This window comes from Arachis stenosperma, chromosome 8 (genome assembly GCF_014773155.1).
Source record: "Arachis stenosperma cultivar V10309 chromosome 8, arast.V10309.gnm1.PFL2, whole genome shotgun sequence".
NCBI classification, from domain to species: Eukaryota; Viridiplantae; Streptophyta; class Magnoliopsida; order Fabales; family Fabaceae; genus Arachis; species Arachis stenosperma.
In genome coordinates, this window is record NC_080384.1 from 46,266,348 (window position 1) to 46,284,187 (window position 17,840).

Genomic DNA, 17,840 nt, shown 5'->3' on the forward strand with positions numbered 1-17,840 from the left:
GAGAAAGTTAGCTGTCCAAATCATAAGTGGTCATCCATATTATCATCTTTATCACAACAGTATTGATGGTTGTTCTTATTAAATTATTGCTAAATTGATCCTAAACTTTTTGAAAAATTAGTCGTCAGGGTATATTTAATGCAAATTGAAAATTTTCGAAACAAAATTAAAACAAAATAAAATTTAGGAATATTTTTAAAATTTTTATAATTTCAAAGATAAAAATTATATTTTTACTTTTTTTTTATTTTGAATAAGGAAAATGAGATGTTATTAGAATGTAAAATTGAATAGAAAATTTTCACCACTGTTTGAAAAATTGTATTTTTAAGAATAATAGCAAAAGCTTTTCAATGAAGTATTTTGAGAATATCAATTTTGTTAGCTAATTATTAACTGATTTTTATTACTCCATAAATGATTAATATCAAAATATCACTCTTTAAAATATATTATCATTATACCATTTTTGTGCCACAATAGTGGTATTGCAGTATGACCGTGGCATGTTAATATTGAGTTAACACTTTGTATATAAAGGGAGAAAGTTAGTAAAATAATAAAATGATAATTTAATTACTATAACACTATTTAAAAAGGAGACAGAAATTAAGATAAAGATGTAAAATGTATTAGATTAAAGGTCTGTTTGAAAAATATTAATTTTTTTTTTAAATTTTTGACTTATAAAAAGTTATATTAATAATATTTGGTATAATTTTTTAGATAAATTTTTAATTTTTTAAAAAATTATTTAAAAGCTTTTGAAAAAGTTAAAAAATGTGACTTCTCCTATTTTTAAAAACTATTTTATCACTCTTATTTAATGCACAACTTTAAAACAAGGACTTCTATAATAATTTTTCAAACACAAAATAACTTATTTAAAAGTTGTTATTAATAAAAGTCCTTATATTTTAGCTCATTTTTCAAAAGAACTTATTTAAGAAGTTTAGCCAAACTGGCCCTAAGTTATGTTTCAATTTTTTTAACATTTGAGAGAATAAAGTGTGATATTTCACCGTTAATTTTATAAGTGAAACCAAAAATAAATATGACAGAGAGAGTAATAAATGGTTAGATTAAACAATTGACATCATTCAATTTTTTTCACTGGAAAGAAATGTTATAAAAGTTTCAGCTCTCGTCTCTACAAATTTTAATCTTGTGTCTCTACTTTTTATTTTTAGAGATGTTCAAGGAACTAAAATTTTGTGGCCCGAGTCTCTGATAACCAAATACAATATTAAGGTCCAATTTGGGTAAACAGTTTAATTAAAGCTCATTTTGAAAAAATAGCTTAAACAATAAATGAGTATATTAAAAGTAGCTTATAAATAAGTTATTTTGTATTTGAATTTTTAGTTCTAAAAATACTTATTTTATAGAAATATGACAAAAAATAATAGTATTATGAAAAAAAATCATTTTTTAACTTCTTTTTAAACTCTTAAATAACTTCTTACTTAAAAAGTTATAATTTGGTTTTGAAAATTACACCAGACATTAATATTACTACTTTTCATAAGTCAAAAATAAAAAAAAAAATTACTTTTAACGCTTTCCAAACGGCCCTAAGTCTAAATCTCAACAAATAAATGCATCCTATTAGATTAAGATAGTAACATACACATTTCATGATAGTTATAAATCTAATGATAATTAACCTTTCAGTTTTATCATTTAACCAACTTCCTTAATTTAAACTATCTAAATTCTTCAAAGAGGTATTTTGGCAATAAATTTCAATAACAACAGTAACTTTCACCGTTTTAAAACAGCTTAATTTGGTCTACAAAATCTAATCTGCAGTTTTAAAATGTTTTTGTTTGTGCATTGCGCACAATTCCTCTAATTGAACAGCTATCATCCCCGAACGTGCTGCAAATATCTACAAGGAATCTCTTTGACTCCTAAAGTTCAGATTGGAACCATACAGTTAGATTTTGTTAAGCACGCATGGCTAGTTAATTAGTTGCAGAGCTAAAGAGACTCAGTGAACTTTAAATGTGTCACTGATATATGTATGCAAAAGTGTAAGAAGTTAGTTGGAAGAAGGCGAATATAATAGTTAGTTAGATGAGTTAGTTAGAAGTTAACAACTTAACTCAGAGAGTTAGTTGAGCTTCTCATTCTCTACTGAAAAAGTTCAGATCAATGCATGAATCACACTCTCCCCCCTCGGTTTCCATTTCCCTCTTTCTTGTGTTGTAAGCTTCTCTCTGTCTTTCTCAAACCATATTTTCCACAAGGTGCCGTGAGCCATTGCAATGCAGCTACACCTTCCTTCTCATCTTCGATTCTTTTTCTCTCTTTCCTCATCTAGTTTCTTTCTTCTCTTCTCTTCAACTCATATACGATAGAGCTGAGATGAGAACGTTGACATCCATGCATAGAGTGATGAGTTCCGATCACGAGTTCTAGAGAAGAAGGTTATATTGCATTGATTGCATTCAACATTTCGTTGAGCTAGTTTCTGATTCAATGGATCCAACAAATCAAAGCACCTCAATTAACGGCCTTCATCTTGTTAGAGATATAAGCATGGATCGGCTGGTTTGACTAGAAATCCAATAAATTTGACTCCCAATCAGTTCGGTACAATTTTTAAACTGTTTAAAGAGAAGAACCAGTCAAAATCTGTACGAAGATGAAAATCGATTTAACCGAACCATTTGAGGGAAAATTTTAGAATTGATGAAGATGTGGTTTAAATTTGGGTTTTCTGTATGGTCTCCATGCTGTCTTTGTCACTAAAGTATATTGTTCTTTAGTATTTTAAATGTTAATTATTAATTATAGTTAAAAAATTCATTCAATTAGTGTAGTTATTATGAAAAAAGTTAAAGCTAATTTCAAAAGAAAAAACACAAATGGATACATAATATTTTTTTAAGTTGATTTCTAAAAAAAAACACTAATCTTATTTAAAATTTAAAGGTTTATCATTATAATAGATATTTAATATGAAGTTCTCAAATTGACTATTGAATATCAAGTGTAAAAAATTAAATAAAAAATTATTATAGAATCAAATTTAATAATTTAGTGGGGACAAATAAATATTATTATTGTATACTAATCAATAAAACTCCAAATTGTAATGGGGCACTTGCCCCATATCCATAGGAATAGATCCGTCCATACATGAATTACAGTATTACACTCTCACCTCCATTTCTATTTCCCTCTTTTTTGTGTTGGGTCTTCTCGAGTCTGCATGCTGTCTTTGTCATTAAGCTATATTGTTCTTTAATATTTTAAATGCTAATCCTATTAATTATATAGCAAAAACGTACAATAATTTTTTAGATATTATTTTAATTTTATACTTATTTATATTTAAATTAATTATATTTTTTATTATTTATAATTATTAATTTAAATATAATTAAATATGTATAAATAAAAAATATCAAATATTTTTATTAATTACAATATAATTATCTTAAATTTTAAGTTTTTGATTATTTTAGATTTTTTATTTACGTAAGACCAGTTTTATCAATTCAACTAATAACTCATCGGTTAAACTAATAAACCAGTAAATCAATAGCCTAATTGGTTCGATTATCAATTCGGTTCTAATAACTATGAATCCAAGTACCTCACTGAACTTAGTGATTTTAGACAACAAAAACTACAATTCTTTGACAACAAAAACGCTTGTAACTGGGAAATGGTACATTAGGAGTCAAATATATTGATGATCATCAGCAAAAGTTACGAATGACATAAATTTTATCGGTACACATGCATGGACGAATAAGGGTTAAGTATGATTTTGGTCCCTAACGTAGGGGCTGAAAATTTATTTCGTACCTCGGCTTTTTTTCGCTCGAAAATGGTCCCCAAAGTTTCAGTTTATTGTAAAATGGTCCTTCGGACAAAAATACCCCTCTCTCTCTCTCCTCTTCTTCCTCAACCAGAAACAGAAGCAGAATCCCAAATGCAGGCAGAGGAGGAGCAGCGGCGTGGAGCGGTGGCGGCGTGGAGCTGTTGCGACGGCGACCTTCCCTCTTTCCCCTTTCCCCTCTTCCCGAAACAACACCCCCTCCCCCGTCTCGGCAGCGCTGTGTTTTCTCCCACCACCACCATCAGAACCCACCACCACCACCACATCATCATCATCATCATCATCATCATCATCATCATCATCATCATCATCAGAAGAAGAAGAACAGCACCTAAACCACCAGAATAAAACCACCACTAACACCAGAACCCACAACCACCACATCATCATCATCATCATCATCATCATATTTTAAAAAAATATTCCACAACAAATTTCAACAACAACAATATTCCACAACAAATTTTAAAAAAAATCCAAAAATTTCACAAACAAATCAAGTTCACAGAAGAAGAAGAAGAATTGGTGGTGCGGTGGTGAGGCGGATGGTGGTGAGGCGAAGAATGGTGGTGGTGCGATGGGGGCGTGGGTGTGGAAGAAGAAGAAGAAGAAGAAGAAGAAGAAGAAGAAGAAGAAGAAGAAGGTGGTGGTGGTGGTGGCGGCGCGGTGCGGTGCGGCGGTGGGTGCGGGAGGAGAAGAAGAAGAAGAAGTGGCGGACGGCGGTGGGTGTCGGACGGCGGTGCGGCGACGGGAAGAAGAAGAAGCGGCGGGCGGGCGCGGCGGTGCGGCGGCGATGCGGCGGCATGGATCCCCTTTCTCTCCTCCCTCCACCCTCCCCCTCCCCTCCCTTTTCTCTCCCCCCCCTTTCTCCCACCCACCCCGCTTCTGTATCCCCCCCTCTCTTTTCTTTTTTTTTTTCTTTTTTTATTTATTTATTTTATATTTATTTTATTTTATAATTTTTTAATAAAGGGTAATTTGGTAATAAAAAAAATATAATTGATAAAAAGGACGATTTTAAAACAAACTGAAACTTTGGGGACCATTTTAAAGCGAAAAAAAGCCGAGGGACGAAAGAAATTTTCAGCCCCTACATTAGGGACCAAAATCATACTTAACCCGACGAATAATGATGGTATTAAAGAAGGAATAAACTTACTATCTAGAAAGATCTTCACTTATAGACATCTCATTGATAGAGGATGGCGTAAAATTGTTGATATGACCAAAGCTTGACGCACCACCAACTACTTGTACTTGATCAATTATTCTTCTATGTAACATAAATGCTGGCTCTTGAGGAGATGGCATTTCAATTAAGTGGTTATCAAGATATGAAATAATTGTTATCATTGGAGGTCTAACATCTGGATTTTCTTGAACACATAACAATCCAACTTGAATACACTTAATAACTTCAATTTCAAGATAATTTTCTTTTATTTTTTGGTCCAATATGCTTAATGCTTTGTTTTCTGTCCACTTTTCCCAAACCTGTAAGAAATTTGTTAAACCGTTATTGGAAGAACAAATTGCTCCATGCTAGTATCCCACTTCTAAATTAATATAAACAATTAGAAAATAAAATTGCCAGATTTTTTCACTCACATAATTTAGTAGGCCTGAAGCAAGATGATAACAATCATAAGAAGTTAAAATCTTTTTCCCAGTAACAATTTCTAGAATCATAACTCCAAAACTGAAAATATCTGATTTTTCGGAAAAATATCCAAGCATAGCATATTCCGGAGACATATAACCACTGCAAAAACGAAAATATTACACTAATTTAGACATTATATATTGATGAAATGAACTAAGGAAGGAAAGGAACATTCAAAACTTACAATGTCCCAACAATTTTGTTTGTAATTTCTTGGTCTCGGTCCATTTCCACAATTCTAGCTATGCCAAAGTCCGAAATTTTTGGATTCATACTTGTATCTAACAGGACATTACTTGGTTTAAGATCACGATGAATAATTTTGGGTCGAGAATGCTCATGTAAATAATGAATTCCTCGTGCAACTCCTTTTATAATTTTATAACGCTGAGACCAATTTAACAACTTTTGTTGCTGAGTATCTGCAGAAATTTAAATTAGAAAAGAAGCATAATTTTGTGTGATCAATGATTTAAAATAGCTTTAAACATTCCTATAATGAACTTTGTATGTATAAGAGAGGCAAGTCATACCAAATAAAAAGTAATCAAGGCTTCCATTTGGTACATATTCATATATCAGTATCTTCTCTTCATCTTTCAAGCAGAAACCTATGAATGTTACAAGATTCCGATGTTGAAATTTAGCTATCAACAACACCTCATTCTTGAACTCCTTAATACCTTGTTTAGAAATTTTTGATAATCTTTTTACAGCTACATGTCTCCCATCAGAAAGAATACCCTAATCACAAATATAGAAATCATTAAGTATTCATCTATAAATCATGATAAATAGGGAAAAAATGTATCATATATATTTTTACCTTATAAACATTTCCAAATCCACCTTTCCCAATCAAGTTCTCAGTTGAAAAATTATTTGTTGCTGCCTCAATTATAGCCAAATCCATTTGCAATGGCTCCAAAGTACTACCTTCATCACCAACTAGAATAATATATTCGAGTTTTTAAATTGGTTTTGCTCTGATCTTGAACTTTTGTATGGGAAACATATACTTTAGAATCCTTTCTATGAGAAAAGTTTTACAAACAATACTTACAAATATTTTCTCTGAGAATAGTTTTGTATCTCTTGCTTTCTTTTCTTCTTAACAAATGCCAGCCAGAACATAAGAAGAGCATCCCAGCAACAATAGTGGGAACAAGAATCAACAGAATTTTTTTCTGATACCTACCATTTCTCTTTCCTGCATGAAAAATTAACATGTGATTTAGAGACTAAAAATAATGATTTTCATATAAAAATAACGATAACAATTTGATGTCTTACTATAACTTTTAGGGAATTATTTGATGTCAATTATTAATGACTAATATGATCTTATATTTGATTTTTTAGGCACCACTTGATATCAACAACCTTGCATTAATTTCATGCAAAAATCTTGGAAAGACTTAGTTTCATGTTTATTCTAATTTGTTTTGAAAAGGACTAAATTGTTACATCCGTCGTGCTAAGCGTATACGAAAATTAACTACCAATATAAAATACATATTGAAATACAAAATACACATTAAAATAAGTTCAACTACACATATATTCATATATAAATACATGATGGTTGGATTTTTGTATGCACATAATATTTCAAAAATGCTATTTGTATACTAATAAGTCACCACATTATATATTTGTATATAAATACAAGTATTGTTTAATTTATTTTTAATGTATATATTGTATTTTAATATGAATTTTATACTAATGACTAATTTTAATGTACATCTAATATAGTTGTAGCATTTTTGTTGTTCCATATATACCATAAAATATTTTGATAAATAGGGTATTTAAGTCTTTTAATTTATCAAAATATTTTGATAAATTAAGTGATATTGTTTTAACTAATTTGGTAACTAATTTATAACGAGGGTATAATATTTTTGTATTCGGTTCCACTAGAAAACCAATTAGAAAGTAGTCAACTAGAGCCAATTAGTTGAAAAACAGTAAGTCTGTTATAAAAAAGAAAGAATAACTCTCCACTATTCTAATTTTTCAAATTTTAAAACTAAATATATAAAAGATTGATTTTAGTTGACTTATGTTATAGATATATATAAAAGTTATGTTATGTGTACACCAAAATCAGCCACCAAAGTGAGCCATTACTATAAAATACATGCTGGAATACAAATACACATTGAAGATAAATTAAACCACACATATATTTATACACAAGTATATTGGTAGCTGATTTTAAGGACTAATTTTGGTGTACAAATAGCATATATATATATATATATATACCACACATTTTGCTTTGGACATGAATATCCACTTTTCTCTTTTTATCAACTATAATATTATGGACGATTATGTTGCCTTTTTTTAAACATTAATCATGTAATTGCTTGGATCTAAATTTTACCTCCTGTAGCTCGTGGAGGAAGACTAGCCTGACTAGGTGTCTCGAGTCGATCATCGTCTCCATGAAATTTGGACAATCCAAACATGATATAGCAGCTAGGATAAAAAACTTTTCCCTCTGGACTTGACAAACAACACCATGGAATTTCATATAGGAAAATGTTCTGTAAGCAAGAGCTGCAATCTCCACTATTTAGATCTGGTGTACATTGGCCGAGAGCATATAGAGTTTGGACACCATTCAGTTTGGCGGTTGCAGTTACATAATTCTTGGTGGTGCTCTCCTCCTTCATATTCGTTATGTCTGATAAAGTGCTCACTAATGTGAGAGTGAAGGAGTTCTGTTGCTCTCGGTTAAGGTTGGAGGTGTTGGCAATGTTGAACTCATGAAACATGGGACTCGTGTCGTTCCAGGTGGGGAGGGGAGATCGATAGGAGTAGCGAAGAAGGCAATGAGTGTACCAAATGATGGCTTCCTTCGATGAACTACACTCTGAATGTATTCGTTTAGCAGCGGTTTGGACACAGAGTTGACAGAGACTAAGGGACACATCGCCACGGCACATGAAAAGACCGGTAACCGTGTCAGAGGGGCTTTCTCCGCCACCAATGGTGGTCTTGTAGAAGCCAATTTTGTTGGTGGCATTAGAAGACAAGGAAGAGAGAAGGTTCCTGAGGTTAGATTCAAATTGACTGTTCTTGATGATGGTTTCGTTGGTTGAAGTTGAACAGTTGTGGGAAAGATAGCCAAAATCATTTGACAGATTTGTTATAGGAATGAGTCCTACTGGTGCCAGGCTTTTACTTTCACGATAGAAAGGGTACATAGCATACTTCAAGTTGCAGCTGCGGCTGGAACTTGTTGCTTCGTTTCCACCGCACTCTTGTTTAACTTGTTTTATCATGTTGCCTAAACAGGTTCTACAATCTTGAGATGACAGGTTTGGTGTACACTGAGCCAAAGAGTATAGGGACCGAAATCCAGATATTCTTACTTGTTTTGTAGCATACTTCTCTGTAGAACCTTGAGATGCTTTATCTGCAATTTTGTTCAGAGTGTCAAACACTAAATTCATGAAGGTTGCAGACATATTGCTTGACAAGCAAGAACCACTAGAAGGCGTTAAGTCGACTGCCGAGAAGTAAGTGAGGTTATTGGAATATTGAACCATGCACTCGTCATACGAAATTCCTCCCTCTCTGGATGAGGAGCAATCGAATATTCCTTGGTCTGGGTCTGGGAACAAGTAGCTATGGGTTGCTTCTGAGATGCACTTTCCACAAAGTTGAGAAGGGAGGTCACCCCTGCACAAGTAGAGTCCATATATTGTATCAAAGTGGTTTGTGCCAAGGACTTTAGTGTTGTAAAATTCCTTGTTGCCCATGGTGGCATTGGAAGATAGGTACTTAAAAAGGGTCTTTAGGTTCAACTGGAAAGGACTGTTAGGGGTGGTTTTGTTAAGTGATGAGCAATAGGACCCTGACCAGTGAAAGTCATCTGCATCAACATGGACAAAGATGATAAGGATAAAGAGGAAGCCAAGATTGGAAAAAGCCATGTGAGTTTGCTAAGTGCCTAATTGGTATGAAAAATCTTTGACAGAACTACCATGCCATATTGGATGGATATGCAACCTTGGAGTGAGGAGTATGTACGATCTTCCTAATTTCATAGGCCTTTCTTATTGTTTTGTCTTCCACCGGTGTATCTATTGTAAAATATGGCGATTCATTTTTATTGACTTTTAAACACAATAGAATATGTGACTCAAAATTGTACACTTCAATAAAGAATAATGAACTCCTTTGTCAACAAGTCTAATCCACTAAGATCAAAATCAAAAAGCACAAGCTAATCATGCAGGGGAAGTCAACCTTTTCAGTCTTTGGTATTATGTTGGAAGTTAAATATATATTGAAATATTAATGTAAGATTAGGCTGATTAGCAATTCCTCATTTGACAGATTCCAGTCATGACTCTTGTGCATCTTAGATAACAACTTCTTTTGACTTTAGAGTCCTCCAATAATGTCATCTTCCTAACAAAATAATTTAATGCTAGAAACTGCAGAGAAACTTATAACCTTTTAAAAATATAAAGTGAAAGTAAACAATGTCACAAGTACTTTGATTGTGTAAAAACTAAAAAGAATATCAAAATCACCCTTAAAACATACCTCCAAAAATAATACAAATGAATACTAAAAAAATATTACGTGTACCATTTTTCACCTAGAATATACTCATTCCTGTTTCGGATTTAAAAGTATATAACGAGAAGAGGAAAAGTGGAAAACTACAATAAGTGTGCAGTTTATCCAAAAAGTGATGTACACGTGTTGATCCATAATAATAATAAAAGATGTACTGAAATAACATTAATGAAACAATGCTCTCTTAATCAGTTAAACCACATGAACGTTCTCCGAAACTACTTATTTTGCTACATGTTTGACTTTTGAAGCAAACATGTTGTGTTTGATTGAAAAGTAAGCTCTAACTGAATGACCCAAATGTAGAAAGGTTGAATCTATAGAGGGAAATTGATAGGAAATTGTGGTTACATATATAATCAACGAGATTATTAATATATTTGATGAATTTGGGTGTAATAATTGGTTTAGGAATTAGGATGCAAATGAGGGTTAAAGTCTCACATAATTTCCGCGTGTGTATAAATAGGAAATTTCAAACGTTAGTAACTAAATTAGACTTAATCCTAAGTTAGAAACTAAAATAATATTTTACTTTGTTTTAAAATTTGTAACCCATTCAGTTTTATCTATTTTGGGTACTTTTGTACAGAGATCTTCTTGCAAACTGCTCTCCCCACCTGGCTTGTAGATGTGGTAGTAAAGAACTAGTGGAGGTAATCTTGGAGTATGAAGAAGCTAATGTTGATGTCTTAGACAAAGATGGAAACCCTGCAATTATTTTTGCATTGGCTACCATATCCCTAGAGTGTGTTCGCAGTCTTCTCAAAAGAAATGCGAATGTGAAGATAAGAATCACGAATGGCCTATCAGTTAAACACTAGCTCACATTATTTGTGCATGTAATGGCCAACGCCAACCAGATTGTATGCGAGTATGTTTCACTCAAAATAATATTCAGATTTCTTTTGATATTTTGAACTACTACACTACTTGTATATCAAGATTAGTCACTAAGATAGACTAGCAGTATAAAATATATGTTGAAATACAAATACATAGTAAAAATAAATTAAACTACACATGTATTTATATATAAATATATTGATGGCTGATTTGAACGACTAATTAGTATTTTTGTATTTTGAAGTGTACTAATAATATAATGGTAAAAATAACTGAAATTATAGAATTGTTTGGATGAGTTTCTAAAAAAATATATTTTTTTGAGTTATTTTTTTTAAAGATTTTTTAGAAAAGTAAAAATAATTTTATGGTTGGATATTTCTTACTATTTTTTTCTATCAATTATATTTGAGTACAATAATATAAAAATATTTTTTTGTTTATTTATTATGTGAAAAATAATTTTTTTTAAAAAAAATCTTTTTAAATCAATGTAAATTGTAGATTTTCAATTTTTTTTATTTTTTAGTTTATTTTTAAAAATTTACTAAATACATTAAAAATAAAAAAATACTTTTTTATATAAAAAAATATTTTTTTATAAACTTAATTAATCACGTCCAAATAAACACTATTATTAGTTGGAGCTGATCCTAATGTAGTTGATGATGAAGGTGAATCTGTCCTGCACAAAGCAGTTTCTAAGCAGTATACCGAATGTGCTATTGTGATATTGGAGAATGGGGGTTGCAAATCAATGGCCATTTTGAATTCAAAGAATCTGACGTACACATTGCTTCAACTTCATACACATAGAAGTTGCTTGTTAGTAATGTTCCTCGGTTCATACTAGAGTTAAAAGAACTTACATTTGATCAAATAATAGGAAAAACATTAGCTCGTATGTCATATAGCAAACTTAATTAGCTTGTAAATGGAACAAAACTAGAGAAGAAGTCACAGAATGAAGGATTAGATCACACGAAAAGTAGTTTGATAATTAGGGTTGGACATAGACCATAACTATAGACAAAACTGTTTAAATGGAGTTAGATTTAAATTGCATGTTTATAGACATGATTTACAGCTAGATAGACATTGATATTATTTAAAAGGAAAAATATGAGGAGCCAATAGAATATTTGTACAATGTATACAATAGAGGTTTAGGGAGTATTAGAGATATAACTATTAGTGTTACCTTTTTCATCAGCTGAAACTTTTGAGATGAATGGTATCATGACATAGTATTAGAGCTCTAGATCTAAGTATTAGGTGACTCTGTCTATGTGATAAGACTTAATTGATGTTAATGTTAATATTAAACAAAAAATAGAGTCCATATGTTAAACTTGATTATGTTTCAAAATTTATATTTGTCGAGTACACTCCAACTTCACTGATTATGTTTCATTCCTACATTCACATTTTATTTTGTTTCAATATTGTTGCTCGGCCTTGTGAGGGGGTTGCATCACTACTACTACTACCTTGGCTTAATTTTCTATTATTTAAGAAAAAGGCATGTAAGTCTCTCTCTTCATGTTTTTGTGAGCTCTAATCATTTATAGCGCTTTTGATTTTTTATATGGAAAAGAGAATGTAATAATACAACAATGTGGAGAAGAGAGATATTTTACATATATGTGGTGTTAGCAGAAAACGGACCCTCCGTTTTCAGTTTGAAAAAAAATCAAAAAACTTAAAATTACAATACGGACGGTCCGATTTGTAATTTCAAAAATAAAAAAAAAAATTTAATGTTGAAATCGGACCGTCCGATTTTCATTTCAACAAATTAAAAAAAAATAAAAAATACAAATCGGACCCTCCGATTTTGTGTTTATTTTATTCTTCAAGCAAATCGGACCTTTCGATTTGTAGTTTATTTTTTTATCAAACAAATCGGACCGTCCGATTTGAATAAAACACCATATAAAAAAAAAACACCCAATTTTCCCATAACAATGTATTACACCTATATTTAACCAATATAAAAAAAAATTAGCCTCATTTATATTCTTGCATTATCCTTTATTATCATATATATCAATCCTTAATTCTCTATGTGGAAGCCTTTTAGTCCACTTTGGGTAGAGACAAGCCATGGTTGATGAACTTTACCACTATTGACTATCAATAAGTAATGGTACTTAGTCAGAAATTGTCTTGCATAAAGAAAAAGTCTTTCATAGTTTCTAAAATGTGATATTTAAAAATAGGTTACACAAATCACAAATGTGATATTTGTAGATTATATTTACTCAGAATATACCTTAGTTTGGATGGAGGAACTTTTTTTTAATATTGGATTTGTATCGGTGTAATGTACATACTATTAAAGGGGCAATGCCCCCAAAATATTAATTTTTATTTAAAAAAAATAGTCTAACTCCTCCTTTTTTTTATTTTCCAGCCTCCTCCCTTTTGGTTTGTATTACTTTCCCAGCCCCCTCCTTTTAATTCATATAAAAAAAACCAGTCCAATACCCATTTTTCCGTCCCTTTTTTTATTTGTCAGCCCCTCCCTTTTTGTTTGCATACTTTTCTAATCTCCTAACTCATTTCATCATAAGGCGCTGAAATTATGTGATGATTTGATAAAACAATCACAATATATCGACAGACTTTTTCATAAGCAAACATCAGAAGAGATTGAAAATAATCAAATTCGACTAGAGCATCTATAGATTACATTAGATAGTTGACATTTTAAGGTTGCGCATACAGAAGACATGATGAAAGTCAAAGTTCAAGCAAAAGAGATAACTTTTTGGAAATATTGAAATTTTTGGGATCTTACAATGAAAGAGTGAAAAAGAATGTTTTGGAAAATGCTCCAAAAAATGCTAAGTATATTTCAAATGATGTCCAAAAAGAAATTCTACATATTCTTACTACTAAGGTGAGAAATTCAATTAGAGAAGAGATTGGAGATGCCAAATTTTGTATTATTATTGATGAAGCTAGAGATGAATCTAAAAAGGAGCAAATGGCCATTGTTTTGAGATTTGTTACTCTAGATGGTTTTGTTAAAGAGAAATTCTTTGATCTTGTGCATGTCACTGATACTTGTGCAACAACTTTAAAGAAATAATTGATTTCTGTCCTTTTTTTATTATAATCTCCAAGTTGAAAATATTATGGGTCAAGGGTATGATGGTGCTCGCAACATGCGGGGTGAGTGGAATGGTTTGCAAGCTTTGTTTTTTAAAAATTCTCCACAAGCATATTATGTACATTGTTTTGCTCATAGGTTACAATTAGCATTGGTGGCAGCTTCAAGAGAGGTACTTCAAATTCATGAATTTTTTACTCAATTAAACTCTATTGTCACTATTGTTAGTGCTTCTTCAAAAAAACATGATCAATTACAAGAAGTTCAAGCAATTTTTTTTTTTTGAAAGAGAAGCTCAACACAACAAGTGGAGCATAGATGATAATAACATAGAAACTAAAGTAGAACACAGATGTAAACAATTTAGGTATCCCTTCTGTCATCTCCGGCATTGCCATCAACAACAGAAAGGGTCTGCTCCCAACCACTCCTTGTAGTTCATGAAAGACATGTTTATAATCTCCTCAACTCCTCTTCCTTTGTTGTGGAAAATCCTCCGGTTTCGTTCCAACCATATGTTCCAAATTATCGCACAAAAACACACCATCCATCGCTTGCACTCCTCTTTTTTATTTGATATCTCAGTCCAACTTTGAAAATGCTCTTTTAACACACCCGGACAAGTCCATTGCATACCCACATATGATAGCCAAGCACACCACACCTGCCAAGAAAAGCTACAGCCAAGAAACAAGTGATGGCCATATTCAATACCATTATTACATAAAACACATATATTATCTTCTCGGTGAATGACCCCAAACCGACTCAATCTCTCCTTCGTGTTGACCTTGCCAATTAGAACAAACCAGACAAACAGCTCCACTCTAGGTGGGACAAGGCCCTTCCAAAGAGTCCTAGTGAAGCTGTAGCTTGATATATCCTCCGGGACCATTTCCACCTGCAACACCTGCACAAATGAGTTAGTAGAGAAAATTTCTTGTTTATCATATTTTCAGACAACTCTATCCTCTTTTCCAAATTCAATTTTCACCAGCCTCAAAGTGTGGTGAAGCTGGTTCACTAAATCCAGCTCCCATTGGAACAATTCTCTCCGCCACTGGAAATTCCATATCCACACTAACCCATCCCAGAACCCACAATCCCCTATGACCGATCCTATTTGGTTTGAAACTGAGAAGAGTCTTGGGAAACGATCTTTCAAAGAACCTCCAAGAATCCAGACATCCTCCCAAAACCTCGTTCGTCTCCCGTCACCCACCTCCATGGACAACCCAGTAATCATCTTCTGTTTGATTTCCTGATTTTTGAACTGTATCTGACAAATGTCCTTCCATGGACCCCCTCGAACAGGTAATTCCTGTGAGGACAGGAGCTCATTTGGATTCAGGTTGTTACAGGAGCAGACCACCTTTTTCCACAACGGACACTCCTCTTTAGAGAATCGCCACCACCATTTAAAAAGAAGAGCAGTGTTACGTATCATAGCATCCCCAACTCCCAGTCCACCTAGCTTTTTCGGAGTCTGAACCACTTCCCACTTGACCAGAGCCATACCACTCCTCCCATCCTCCTTACTCCATAGAAATCTCCTCTGCAAGGAAATCAGTTTCTCTGCTACAGCCTTTGGCATCTTGTACAAACTCAAATAATAAACCGGGAGGCTATTCAACACAGATTTAATAAGCACCAGCTTACCAGCCTTATTGAGGACTTTGGCCTTCCAGATGCTGAGCTTCTCCTCCACTTTGTCTATTACTGGCTTCCACGTCTTAACCAACCTTGGGTTTGCTCCTAGTGAGATCTCCAGATATTTGACTGGAAGAGTGGCTTTCTTACAGCCCAACACACTGCACATACGTTGTACCCATCCTTCATCACAGTTGATAGGGATCAAGCTAGATTTATCAAAATTAATGGTTAGACCTGACATCAGCTCAAAGCACCGGAGCAGCCTCCTGTAATTCCTGATCGTCTCTTCCTCTGGAGGGCAGAATAAAATAGTATCATCCGCAAACTGGAGATGCGACAACTCGATATGATCTCTACCCACTAACAAAGGCGATATGCGGCCATTCCGAACAGCCTCTCCAATCATCCGATGTAAGACATCAACAACAAGTACAAACAGAAATGGGGACAAAGGATCCCCTTGCCGCAGGCCCCTTTCCATCTTAAATGGCTTGGACGGCGAACCATTTATCAAAACTGACATAGAGCACGTGCTGACACACTCCATAACCCAGCCTCTCCATCGTCTACTAAAACCCATCTTCTCTAGTGCATGGTCTACAAAACTCCATTTGACTCTGTCGTATGCTTTTTGGAAGTCTAGTTTTATTATTGCAGCTTGCTTCTTCCTCTGCTTAATCCACTGAACTGTTTCACATGCGATCAATGCCCCGTCATGAATCTTCCGACCCCTTACAAACGCACTCTGCGTCTCGCCTACTAGCCCTGGCATAACATGTCTCATTCTCCTAACCAGTACCTTCGAGATTACCTTATATACACACCCCACCATGCTAATCGGCCGTAAATCTTTGATTTCCTTAGCACCAGTAAACTTGGGGGCCAGTGCCACCCAAGTGATATTGGTTTCAGGCGGCAACCTTGAGGATTGGAAGAAGCCCAATACCGCAGCCGTAAAGTCCGAGCCAATATCATTCCAGCATTTCTTTATGAAATTCATGTTGTACCCGTCACTACCTGGAGCCTTGGATGAATCACAATCCCATACTGCCTCTTTAACCTCCTCAGGTGATACTGGCCTCTCTAGAGCAAGAGCATCCTCCTCGCTAATCCTTTTGACCAGCCCATCTCTAAAACCCAACATAGGAGACCTCTCTTGATGATATAAGCCCTTATAAAACTCCCTGATGGCAATCTTTATCCTCGCTTGATTCCTTATCAATCTTCCATTAATAAGCAGAGTGTCAATCCTATTATTCCTCCTTCTCGCCGAAGCCAAGTTGTGGAAATATCTCGTGTTTTTATCCATGTCCTTCATATGCCTCGACCTCGACATCTGCTTCCAATGTAGCTCTTTCCTCACATACCATTTCTCACAGCAAGTAACTAGTGCCTTTCGTCTTGCTTCCACTGTCCCATCATAATTTCCGTTACTGACCATGTCATCAAGCTTTCGAATCTCTTCCTCAAATCTCATAATTTTCTTGTCCATATCACCAAAGTTGTCTCTATGCCATCTTCGCAGAGGAACCGTCAACGCCTTCAGTTTATCAGTGAATTGTATTTCTCCCAACCCTCTCCATTCCTCCTTGACCATTCTTAAAAACCCTTGATGTGTAAACCACGAATCTAGACTTCGGAACGGTCTTGGTCCGTCCCTTAGCCTCTTTTCTTCCACTATAATAGGGCAGTGATCTGACAAGCCCCTTGGACCACCCCTCAAGCGAGTCTCTGGAAATGCCTCCAGCCATTCTAAGGTAACTAGAGCTCTATCAATACGGCTACAGGACTGTCCTCTGAACCATGTAAACTTTCGGTCAGTGATCGGCAGATCCACCAAACCCATGTCGTTTATCCAAGTCTTAAAGTCTTGCGCCGACAAAGGTAAACTGTCTGAGCCTCTTCTTTCTTCCACTTGTGTAATCTCGTTAAAGTCTCCCAAGAAACAACAAGTGTCTGGGCATAGGCCAGCCATGTAACTCAACTCCTCCCACACTACGAGTTTCTCATCTCTATTATGAGCACCATAAATCAAGAAGATAGCACAGTTAATTGATTTCTCCAATAGGATTCCTTCAACACATAACCATCGCTCA

General features: G+C 33.8%; 1 protein-coding gene across 6 annotated transcripts; it reads right to left on the minus strand.

Annotated features, from left to right (window-relative positions):
• Positions 1-1,720: 1,720 nt before the first annotated feature.
• LOC130945127 (cysteine-rich receptor-like protein kinase 10) lies at positions 1,721-9,648 on the minus strand. 6 transcript variants are annotated; one of them, XM_057873817.1, is made up of 9 exons: positions 9,523-9,648; positions 7,915-9,411; positions 6,583-6,729; positions 6,346-6,467; positions 6,053-6,263; positions 5,704-5,941; positions 5,465-5,618; positions 5,016-5,350; positions 1,721-2,476 (listed from the first exon to the last, which is right to left on the minus strand). In XM_057873817.1, coding segments are annotated over exons 1-9 (2,769 nt in total). In that variant the 5' UTR covers positions 9,587-9,648; the 3' UTR covers positions 1,721-2,475. The 6 variants fall into 6 exon arrangements, with proteins under 6 accessions (XP_057729800.1, XP_057729797.1, XP_057729799.1 ...); XM_057873814.1 differs by having other exon boundaries at positions 1,721-2,562; XM_057873816.1 differs by having other exon boundaries at positions 1,721-2,612.
• Positions 9,649-17,840: the final 8,192 nt, after the last annotated feature.